Source organism: Stegodyphus dumicola, chromosome 8 (genome assembly GCF_044657685.1).
Source record: "Stegodyphus dumicola isolate Sdum_Otavi_A_Nest chromosome 8, ASM4465768v1".
Taxonomy (NCBI): Eukaryota; Metazoa; Arthropoda; class Arachnida; order Araneae; family Eresidae; genus Stegodyphus; species Stegodyphus dumicola.
In genome coordinates, this window is record NC_140775.1 from 111,918,407 (window position 1) to 111,930,403 (window position 11,997).

An 11,997-nucleotide genomic window follows, 5' to 3' on the forward strand; every position below is an offset into this window, starting at 1 on the left:
CACGCGCTCTTGTGCTTTTAATTTTCCGGCTTCTCTTAATATTCATTACGTGCTGCACTGCACTGGGAATAAAACAATTTAATTTGTAATTCTACTAACCAAATCCATAACAATATATTTATATATGTGTGTAATGAAAGACTTGCCTGATATATATAGGTAATGACATTTGCGGCACTATTGATGATGTAAAACATAATGTTGATCTATATTGAAAAACAAACATGGCAGTTGAGAAAGATTAAATATACATCTTTATTTCAACTGACATTTGCAGCCACAATTCACTTGGCACTATAATTGTGCCTATTCAAGAGCATTTACATTTTCGATACTATTGTGATAAAAGGAAGAGCAACATGCTAGCATCTTAACAGCAAGAGAGCTAGAATCAAAAGTGCACAGTTATCCAATATGGCAGCCTATTAAGAGAAAATTTTGGCTTAAGTTCCGAAATTGCTGTCATCAGTGTTGCGCAAGTCATATGATATGAATTGATCTAGAAATGATGCAATGCAGAAAAAAGAAGTACTGTTTTTAGAATAGAGAGGGAGGAATTAAAGGGCTATTGCTTTGATTTACAAAGCTAGTTATATGTCTATAATTTTAGCTTAAAAAATGCAGAATAAATAAAAGCAAATTAATGGAAGCATATGTAAGCAGTTGATTTCTCTTTAATACTTAATAAGGAAAAGAATATAAAGAAAAAAAGATTGCCTTTTCATTATATGAAAAATTGTGTTTACATATATATATATATTAAATTGTAGCATGCTTTAATTCAAGTCCCCCCCTTTTCCAAGGAAAAAAAGTACATATAATCATTATATCTTGAGTAGTTGCACAGTTTTATTCCTTAAAATTCTCCTAAACCTAAATCTTTATTATTTTTTTTAATTGCCAAATCAAAATCTCCCCCCCCCCACTGTGGTTTCATTACAATTGATTTGATAGTGTTCATCTAAACTTGTCATCCAATTTGATAACTTTGTTTTCTTGAAACTCTTTTTCATTATTAAATATTTCCTTTGCATAAGGAAGAAAATTTTTTAATATGCCATCGCACTAACCAAACATCAAAACATCAATAAAAAATTAATATCACTAAAAGTTGTGCAATCCAATAATCTAAATGGATTTAGAATTAGAAAGACTTTTGCAGTTTGAAAGTGTTTTGCAGTCATTTTAACTGTATATATTACTCTTTATATCTGAGAGGCTGTGAGGATTCCAGACATTGGTGATTATTAGATTGATGAATTTTTGGTATTAAAAGAATTTAATACATAATTAGATGGAAATGTATAGCTGTATAATAGGAAAATATTTTGCTGAATCAATAATTGAATGATGAAGACTTACTTTTACTTTGAATTACTAATATGAAACTTTCTTGTTTCTGTATTTTGAAATTTGTTAACTTTAACTGTTCATTCTTTTCAGGGCATTAAAAAAGTAAATAAGAAGTTAATTTAAATAAGGAAATAGTTATCTTAAAAAAATCTTAATTCTGTTGCTAAAACATTAATTGTAATTGCTTTTGTATAATTTGAGTCTCTTTCAGGACTCAAGAATTTAAATGCAAATGCTTACCACTTAACAATTTTTTTTTTTTTTTTTTTTTTTTTTAAATTTTATTGTGTGTTGCTCCAGATAGCTGTTATTTCAGTGGAACTTGCAGCTACAGTTATTTTTAAAAATATATTCTGATGCAGTAGTTGAGTTGAAGGTAGATTTGGTAATCACATCTCTGTGCATCACAATCACATCCTCTGTAATTCAGTGTGCACAAAATTTTGATCATGCATAAGTATACTATTTGAAACATTTGTGGCTGTTTTTGAGAAATACAAGTTTGTGCCTTTGCATTTACATTTTTATTTCTATAAAACCATGATATTAATGTTTAAATAAAATCTAAAATTTGAAGGTGCATCAGTATTTTGCTCTGCTGTGATAATACTGTTATTTAACTACAAAGGGAAGCACTATTTTATAAGCTCTTAAAAGCTGCAAACATTTTTATAGTTGTTCCAATCTACCGAATGAGAAGAATGGTAGCAAAATAAAGTTTGACAATATCTATTTTTTTTCCCCATTATTATATTTAGTTACCTACACTGGGTTCTCAAGAGGGAGCTTTTGAAAATGTGAGAATGAACTATTCTGGTGACCAGGGGCAAACCATTCGACAATTAATAAGCAGCCATATGATAAGGAGAGTTGCCATGTGCTGTCTAGCATCACCTCAAGGGAAACGTCAGCATTTAGCAGTGAGCCATGAGAAAGGCAAGGTAAGAGGCATCTTAAATTTCATCTTTATTGCCGGCTTAAATTTTAAATAGATGACCTTTTGGTAAACAAAATTAAAGTATTATGACAGGGAATTTGATAAAATGAATAGTGTGTTGCAATAATAATAGGATGAATAACAGCATATAAACAATTTATTGTCCTCATTTAAGTGATAAATTATGAAGAAAACTAATTTGAAATTCCATTTCATAGGCTAATGTTAGTTGTGGTTCTGTGCATCTGACATCCAGTCTCATTTCTTTGCCTCGCGCTACATATTGTTGCATTCTATGGGTTCATGGATTTGGAGCGATTGATGACAACACTTAATGAAGAATCAAACCACATTTTATTTGTCAGTATTACACAGGACAGTTCCAAAGTCATATTATTGTCGGCAAAAAACTATGAAACTATCAGCAACACAGCCATCAAGCTATAATAACAATGAGGACAACTTCACAGCAAAGCAATAAAATACAGCTTCCGACTTGGTTCGGTCGCTTTCAAGCTAATCTCTGAACTCGAAGCACTACTACTGAATTCAACATACTTTTCTACTTTACGTACAGGCAGATTGTATATAGCTTTTACATACCTACTTCATTCTTAACCATATTGTCATTATATATTTTGACAGCTGACATTTTAAGGCTTAATTGTAAAAAAAAAGTTGCTTAATTCTGTGTCATTTTTTGTGAAGGGGGGATTAGGGAGCATGAAATATGGAAAGTTTAAAATCAGCATTTTCATCATATTTTCCATTTTATGACTGAAAAGGTAAGAATACTCTACAGATAAAAATAAAAATTGTACCATGAATGTAGAAAAAGTGGGTTGACACCTGTGCAAAAAGTGGTTTGCAAAATGTCTTTCCAGCAATTTTGACATTGAACATTTTTATATTAAGGGTACTGATTGAAACAAACTGCCAAATAACAACAGGATAAATCATCAAGGATTACATATGTCAAAATTAACTGTTTATAATCACATAAAAAATGACTTGTGTCATTCATTTCAAAGCTTGATATATTGGTTCCACATGTTTGCCATCTGTGATTAGATATTTATTGTAAATATATTGCTGCAAAAATTTGAAAATTCTAGTTATTTAATGTTCGAGTTTACATTATTTTCATTGTCATTAAAAATGAATATGAATAAGGAAGGAAATCTATAAACTCAACTAATTATTTTAATATGTGACATAAAGCTAAGTATATGAGAACTGAAGATACAAAATTGATTAAGTTTTATATGTAATTTTCAAAAATAAATTAGCTCAGTTAGGAATGCTCAGTAAGAATGCATTAAATATTTTTAAAAATATTGTCCAATTGTGAAACGAATCATAACTCACAATGAGAAATTCACTGTTTGCAACGATGTCAAAGCAAGCAGCCTTAGAACAGAAGAGATGAGCCAATTCAAAGCACTTCTAAAGCTATGTTTGAAAATCAAAACAAAAAAAATTCTTTGTTTGCTGAGTTATTAAAGGATTTATATTTTTTAACCTTCTACCAGACAGTTCCACAATTGATTAAAAAGTGTACTGCCATCAGTTGGACAAATTGAGTGATACCAGTAAACAGAAAAAGTGTTCACTGTGATAATACCTTATCTGACAAAAAGTTAGTTGTCAGTAACTTTATTATAGCTTAGATGTGATGTGCTACCACATCCACAATGTTCACAATATCCGGCATCATCAGATTATCACTTGTAATGGTCTTTACAAAATTATTTAAATGGTGAAACACTTACTTCAAATGAAGATATCAAACACAGTTTTTGTAAGAAGAGATCATAGCTTTTCTAAGTGCAGAATAATGATACTACCAGAAAAAATAGCAAAAGGTGTTGGACCAGAATGCCCAGTATATAATTCAATAAAATATTCATATACTATAAAAAACTGAAATTATTTTCTTAACGTCCAATGCATAACTTCAACAATAGTAGCAATAAATATAGAAAAGGGAAAATGAAGGTTCACCACAACATCAAAGAAGAGTTTGTGATTGAAAAATTTTAAAAACATAAAATGATTACAATATACAAAAATCATTCAGAAAAATTCTACAGTTAATATTACTTAAATAAAAATAATGACTAATAATGGCAAATCAAAAAATAATTTCAGTTAATTTCTGATGTGTGTTTCAGTATCCTAGATTTGAACATCAAATGATGTAAATAAAAATATATCAGAGTATTGCAAAAGCATATTAGTGATTTTCAGTCTAATATATTGTAAAATTTAATCATAACCATTTAATTTGATTTTGGGTGCAGTTGGTGGTGTATACAGAAAAAGAAATTAGAAATTTGCCATTAACTCGTAGGAGTTTTAGTTACAGCATTTATGTTTAAAAATAATGCTTATTGCAAAATATTGTTAAAAAAATCGGGCAAAATAACTTTTAAACTAATTAATTCCTTAATTATTGTTGATAATACTTATCAACTGGGAATTTCGTGAATAATAAAATGGGACGTTTAAATAAAAGATGACTTTTAAACAGAGTTTATGAAAAATGTATGGCATTTTTAAAGCATCGGTTTTGTTTTGCTGAAAAGCAACACTTTTTTTAATATTGAAGGTAAATATCATTTTTATTAGTACAAAATCTGTATCTAACTGGAAGTAATGATTTCTTTTGAAATTGAATAAATTTTAAAAAAAATGTAATAATGAGAAGTTGAAAGATTTAGCATCCATGTTGCAGGCATGCATAGAAAATGTATGTGAAGTGTCTTTCTGAAAATGTGATTATTTGTCACTCATATTTCTAATTAAGATCTTTTGCAGCATATGTAAATGTATAACATCAGTTAACACTCTATGATAGCAATCACCTTTTTTAAATGGTATGGTGCATAATGTCTCTCTAATGTTGTAGTTTGGTAGTGAAGGCAAAAACTTAAAAGTATTTTTCATTGTGTTATAGCACTTATTTTTATTTGGCTTTCGTATGTATTCTGAGTTATTTCTTTTTCTCTGTAAATTTGTATCTTTTCATATGACAAATATTGTGAAGTAAAATTCACTTTTCATGGAAAATAATACTGATTTTTGTGTTTTAACCAGCAGCCGTAAAATTTATATTTTGGAAATGCTTAAAATTAGCTTCCTTATCTTTTCTAGATCACTCTGCTCCAACTCTCGGCTTTACTAAAGCAGGCAGATTCCAGTAAAAGAAAGTTGACATTAACAGTAAGTAATAAGCACAGTCATAAAATATTTTCCATCTTCATTCATTTTTATACACTTCATTCACCATCTTCATCTACTGTTTTTTACTTTTGAGCTTAGAAGTATGTTGGAGTTAAAGTATTTGTAGTTAAAATAATTGAACAAATATTTTGATTTAATATTTGATAAACAATTGAGTTTTTCTAAAAAAGACTGTGAATCTATCTATTTGTGATACATTTTACTGTAATAAAATTAATATCAAGAATTGAATGATACAAATAACAATTAAATTTTGGTAATAATTATAACATGTCTTTATCTTTGGATTATTAAAGGTGTTTGTGTGCCTCTTCCCCCCCAAAAAATAAGGGTATTTAGTTTTCATTTTAACTATTTTAGCATTATATTCTGAAATTTTTATTGCTTTGATTTGTAGTCTTTTATGTCACAACTATTTTTTAAGAAAGTTGCAAATTTTTTAAAAAATGCATTTTCTAACATTTTTCATTTTATGTAAACATTTCTTATTTTACTTATAATGAGAGTAACAATTTAAAGTATGAATTTCCATTATTCTTTTTCTGAACTTTAAGTTAATTTTCTAAGCCTTTGTTTCAATTACTAAATTTTTTCATAAATGCACAAAAACATCAACTAATTTTTTCGTGTTCAGTTATTTTTACTTTTATTACGATTTATATGACAAAAATAATGCAAAGTAAGCCTGCCATGAAACCAAAGTCTATGGCTCAGTTCCATTGAAGCACTTTCAATGCAATTTCTCGTTTTTGATGTATTTTGTTTTCTGCCTTGTAGTTTCAAGTTTAAAGCACTTAGATGAGACGTTAAATCTATCAGAAAAGCAAGATTATTTAAAAACTGGATTTCTTCCAATTTTTCTTGATACCCATGCCCAGTGTTTTCTTTTTTGAGGAAAGCAAGAATTTCATTCCTCAACCTAAAAAACTGTTCCAGACAATTTCTAGCACTTAGCAGCGCAGTTGATAGTACAATGAAATGTCACCATACTCAGCATCCAAATTGTCCACAAATGCAATAAATGCTCTGTCTCTCTGTGCTTTGCCTCGTTAAATTTACAGTATTTACAACAGTTTTCATTGTGTCACTGAGCCTTGCAGAGAGCGTCCTGATGGATAATGCAGTGGAAAAACAAACAATCTATTCCTTTTTCTTTACACGGACCTACTAACTAAGCTCTATGACCAACCGTTGCTCTATCTGTTGCAGTGCCAGAGTACTTCCCAAAAACTCCATATTTAGAAATGGCATTATTCAAAGCGTTGAATATACGAGTATCAATACCTTTGGTGCTAGTTTCTAATGGTTTTAATTCCAGCAGATCTTCATGAATTTCAAATTCTTCATTTATTGTTTTATCGAAGATAAGGAGCTGGCTGATGTCAGCTATATCTGTGCTGACATCTAGAGCTAGAGAGTAAAATTCACATTTTCCCAAAATGCCCTTTAGAATATCTGAAACTTCACTACCCATATCATTAATTCTTCTACTTGCTGTCTGATGGGACAAGGACACTGTTTCAAAATTTCTAGCTACCTTATTATGCCCAAATGAAGATGATATTTTTATAGCACATCTTTTGATAAACTCATTATCCCTAAAAGACTTTATACTTTTAGCTAAATCTAAGCATACCTCATAAGATGCCTTCAGATCAGCAGTGTTTGATGTTCACTGAAAGATAGTTAGTTTCTTCTGTGTTGTTAGTTTCAGCTTCAAATTATTAAACAAATAACTCCTGCACTTCCGTGGTAATGGTTGTATTTTGATTTATGCAAACTGGTGTAATGTCTCCTCACATTATACTCCTTTGGAACACTGAAGACTTGAGAACAGATAACACACTGTGGTTTTCCATTATGTTCAACAAAAAAGTAACTTTCCTGCCACTTGGATTGAAATGGTCGTTTTTCATTTTCAATTTGTAGTTTTTTTAGTTCCACCATTTTAGGTAGTACTGAATGAAAGTGAAAATGGAAGCATATACGCCACGGAGTATAATGGTCGTAGAATGAAGCTTATCATCAAAGTTACATGACTATTCTTAACTTCACCTGCAAGACTGCACTGGGATCTACAAAACACTAAAAGCTTTCTCTGCGCGATCTCCCCCATTGGCACACTGAGTCATGTAACATGTAACCCTGCATACTCCGAACTGACTTTCATTAAGATCCACCATTCAAGATTGACTGCTTGCCGAACAGTGCTCCTGCCCATTTTCTCCTGGTAATAAATGGTTACCCTTTTTTCTTTTTTCTCCTTCATGCTTCCGTTCTCATGGTCGTCACCACGCCAATTCTAGCAAAGTGCAAAATAAAGGCAATATTCCAAAAGAGCTGATGAGATTGCGCTTGCACGATAAATCAGATATAATTCAAGCCTTATTATTGAGGTGGCTTTTATAAAAGGAATGAATACTACCACCTTTAAGAATCAAAGAAATTGTCATCTGATGGATATCTTTGAAAATGTTTCCCACTAAATGTGTTTATATATATATATATAATTTTATTCCCTGCAGTGCAGGTTCGCCAGCTGGTTCGCATCCTAGCGACTGTTTTACACAAATACAATTTATTCTGTTTATTATTATTTAAAGCATTAAGAAGAGTCTTTTGTTTTTCTAAATGTTTAACTAACATTTTTTCCCAGTAAGAAGGACAAGTGCCAACAAAATAAGAGGATTGCGGGTTGGACCATGTTGGGCTACACAATTGGGTGCCCTTTTTTATAGAAATTTAGTATGTTTCATATTTATGTTTCATTATTTGACTGCCCACGTGCTGTGCACTAACTTGCCCCCTGCTAAGATTGGCTCTGCCTCTCACCCTAATTTTGATTGTACCTTCCTTCTCTTTTTTAGCGTTTAGCATCAGCTCCTGTACCATTCATGGTTTTATCTATTACTGGAAATCCTTATAATGAAGACTTTTTAGCAGTATGTGGCTTAAAAGTAAGTTTCTTTCTACTTCCTTAAACTAAGTCTTTAAATTACTTGCCATATAATGTTAGAAATATATGTTTTATTGAAAGTAAACTACATTTTATTTATTCTCAGGATTGCCATATTTTGACATTTAGCGGATCAGGTTCTGTTTCGGATCATCTCGTATTGCATCCACAATTGGAATCAGGAAATTATATCATCAAAGTGAGTTTTTTTTTAAAGTTTTTTAAAGTTATTATAGGTATTAAAAAGCATGAAACTTGCAAGAATTTTTTACTATTATATATCTGTATTTCATTTTATAGGCTATGTGGTTGCCTGGATCCCAAACTGAACTAGCACTTGTAACAGCAGACATGGTTAAAATATATGACTTGTCCCAAGATGCTCTGAGTCCACAATTTTTCTTCTTGTTGCCAAGCGAAAAAATCCGTGATTGCTGTTTTGTATTTTCTGATGATGGCCAGCGGCATTTAGTTTTAATGTCATCTGCAGGTCACATATATTACCAACCTATGGTTGAAGAGAGTTGTGCAAAACATGGTCCCTTTTATGTCACTAACATTTTGGAAACAAAGCATCCAGAACTGAAGGTATTTATAAATTCTGACTAAAATTTAAAAACTACAAAAAGTATGAATTTTTTTCACTTTCAGTGGTTTTTAAATTTTGCTAATGTTTATAACATGTCTACTTGAATCATTCTTCCTTCCCAGAATCAGAAGCCAGAACTAAAATATTACAGTGCAGTCTGCATTTTATTTTAAGATGTCTTTGAAGTTGTAATATAAAATGTTGCATTTAATAATAATGCAATATGGCGTTTAAAGAATGAAACTTTTCTTGATGGTAAAGGTTGTAGAACTTATGTTGATGTATATTACTTGAAATGTGCTCACGCACTTGGGATAATGCAGTAGGTGGCTCTCATAAGGACAAATCTGAAGAGTAAGGAAAATGGTTGAGTATACACATACATTTTTATGCTAAAACATTATTATACTCATATTCAAAGGTGCATTGCATAAACAGTAAAATTTTAATGGTTTCTAAATAAATGATATGAAATGCAATATTCACATTCTTTTGCTTCTTACCTATTTTAACGTATACTGTAAAATGTTTATGAAATGAAATTCTCAGATAGTGCACTAAATATAAAACATCATACTATGTAAGTGTAGTGCAATTCATATTAATTAGTAGCTACTATGTGTTTAACGAAATAATAGCTTTAATTTTGTCTTTGTTCGTTAAACAGCAAACGATTTGCTGTACATTATTTTGTACAAGGAATATTTATTGTAAGAAATTGGTAAAATCTGCTGTTTGATAGTATGAGCATAAATCATATTGGTAATTATTACCAGCTCTTATTTAATAACCTTAAAGAGAGATGTGGTCTGCCCTCTCTGCCTTTACTATGGTAATAAGGCTTAAGATTTCAGTCTTCAGACTTTGAAAAAGTATGAAGAAAGTAAGAATTTAATATGTGCTGGATAAAAATAATTCATCTAAGTATATATTTCTTTCTTTATTTATTTTTTAAAAAAAAATTGTTTATTTTTAAGGTTGATACATACTGAGTTAATTGGGATCCATCAAACAATAGTTGCATGAGTTGTGTTCATATGATATTCAAATTTGTCCTGTAATTCCTATAGTATGTCTTTTACAACTAACTTCATAACAATTGGATTCTAATCAGTTTCAACAGAGTAATCAGTATATCTGTATGTGTGCCAACCCTTGCATTTTTAATTGCCCCAAAGTTGACCACATTATAGTATATTCAGTGTAACTGAATGATGCTTTGATTTGTAACATGAAGAGGACAATTAAGTTTTGTATTCATAACTAAAACAGTTATAATAAACAGAATTTATTTAGGTGTATTTATTAGTATATTTGGTGTATTAAAAAGCAAAATCAACTATGCTACCAAATCAAATTTCATTTAATGAGGGATGTGCACCTCTTTGACCTTCATACAAGCACAAAGACATTCCATACCTTCAATTCAGTTTTCAAATGCTTTAGGGAGCAATAATTGCTTTTCCACTCTTAGGGCTGTGTTCAGCTCTTTGAGATTATTTAGACTACATTCAGAGGCTAAGAATGCATATCCAAATTTTATAGGTTTGCACTAGTGTTGAGGTCAAGTGAGCATGTGGCCACTTCATTAACACTTTCTCTGTCGAGACGCACATCCACTAGATTTGTTATATGTGGACATGTGTCACCTATAAAAATAAATGCCGTTTCAATGGCTGTCACATATGATCTTACAGCGGGGTCAAGGACTTCATCCTGCTGTTTTTTAGTCATAATATTTCTTGTTAAGACATGCAGATCAGTGCAGTAGCTCAAAAGCCTGGTTAGTCCATTGTACTGCCATTACTGAAGATAGATATTTGAAGAATTACTGTGTTTATTTTTCCCCCTCTAGATTGTAGCATTCTTATCAATATCCTAGCACAGATCTTGGTTCATTCATGAGCAGTATGTTATCTCGAAACAAATCAGCTGATTTCCAATTTGCATGTTGACAACTCCAAACATGCTCTGACTTTGCTTAAAGGAGCATAGAGTTGCAGTCCTTTCTTGCTTAGTTTTCACTGCACAGTAGTTGCAGATATCAGTCTTCCAATTGTTATCGTAACCACTCTGTTGAAGTCAACATGGTTGCTTGTCAACTATGATTACCTAACAAAGCCATATATTTATCATAAGAGGCTATGATAGACTGTGGCTTATGAGAAACAGGTCTTAAGACATTCATTTTAAATTGTTTCTGAAAGCGAAAAATCATACAGTTATCAACACCAAAGAAAATAATGACATCTTTAATAGATTGACCTGTTTTATGCCAACCAACAGCATAGCAGCTGTTGAGAATTATTCAGTCATCTTATCTTATAAAAGAGTAATCAGAATCACCTCCCAGATTTTCTGTCAGAAATTGCTCTTCTACTTATAGATTTAAAAAAAAAAAAAAAAAAAAAAAATGCGTACTTAAGGAGAAGAAATCCTACTTGATTATATACTGTGTGCATATCCCACATTTGCAAAGACTTTAGGCAGTGAAATTTAAATTCATACTCTGATGCTTAAAACTGCACTATATGCTTACACTCCCTTTTGAGGAGGGCACATTATGTAATTCATGATAAAGGAAGTACCAGTACAAGCATGGATTGATTTTTAATATTTTCCCAAAATTCCTTGTGAGAAAATAAGGGAAGCTATATTGAATATTGTCTAATGTGAAGCAAAATTTGAGTAATTTTTCTTATATTTTTACTAGTTGTACAACTGGCTGTTTGTTCTGTAGTTATATAAATGCCAAAAGTATAGTTTTGCAGAATTGGATAAATTATTTTAAGTAATAAGAAATTTTGTTTTTTTTTAACTTGTTATTAAACTTTTTTAATTAAATCTGTTATTTTAAATTTATTTTATGAAGCAAATTTTTGTTTTACAAGCAAAATTTAAAGTATATACTAAATA

At 30.6% G+C, this 11,997-nt stretch overlaps 1 protein-coding gene across 2 annotated transcripts in view; it reads left to right on the plus strand.

Moving 5' to 3' along the window:
• The window catches only part of poe (E3 ubiquitin-protein ligase-like protein poe), a 281,770-nt gene that overhangs the window by 201,158 nt on the left and 68,615 nt on the right, over nt 1–11,997 (plus strand). For both annotated transcript variants that reach the window (XM_085822285.1, XM_085822286.1), the window contains exons 45-49: nt 2,112–2,294; nt 5,447–5,515; nt 8,404–8,493; nt 8,599–8,691; nt 8,793–9,080. In XM_085822285.1, coding sequence (XP_085678411.1) covers nt 2,112–2,294; nt 5,447–5,515; nt 8,404–8,493; nt 8,599–8,691; nt 8,793–9,080 — 723 coding nt within the window. The remainder of the gene's footprint in view (nt 1–2,111; nt 2,295–5,446; nt 5,516–8,403; nt 8,494–8,598; nt 8,692–8,792; nt 9,081–11,997) is intronic.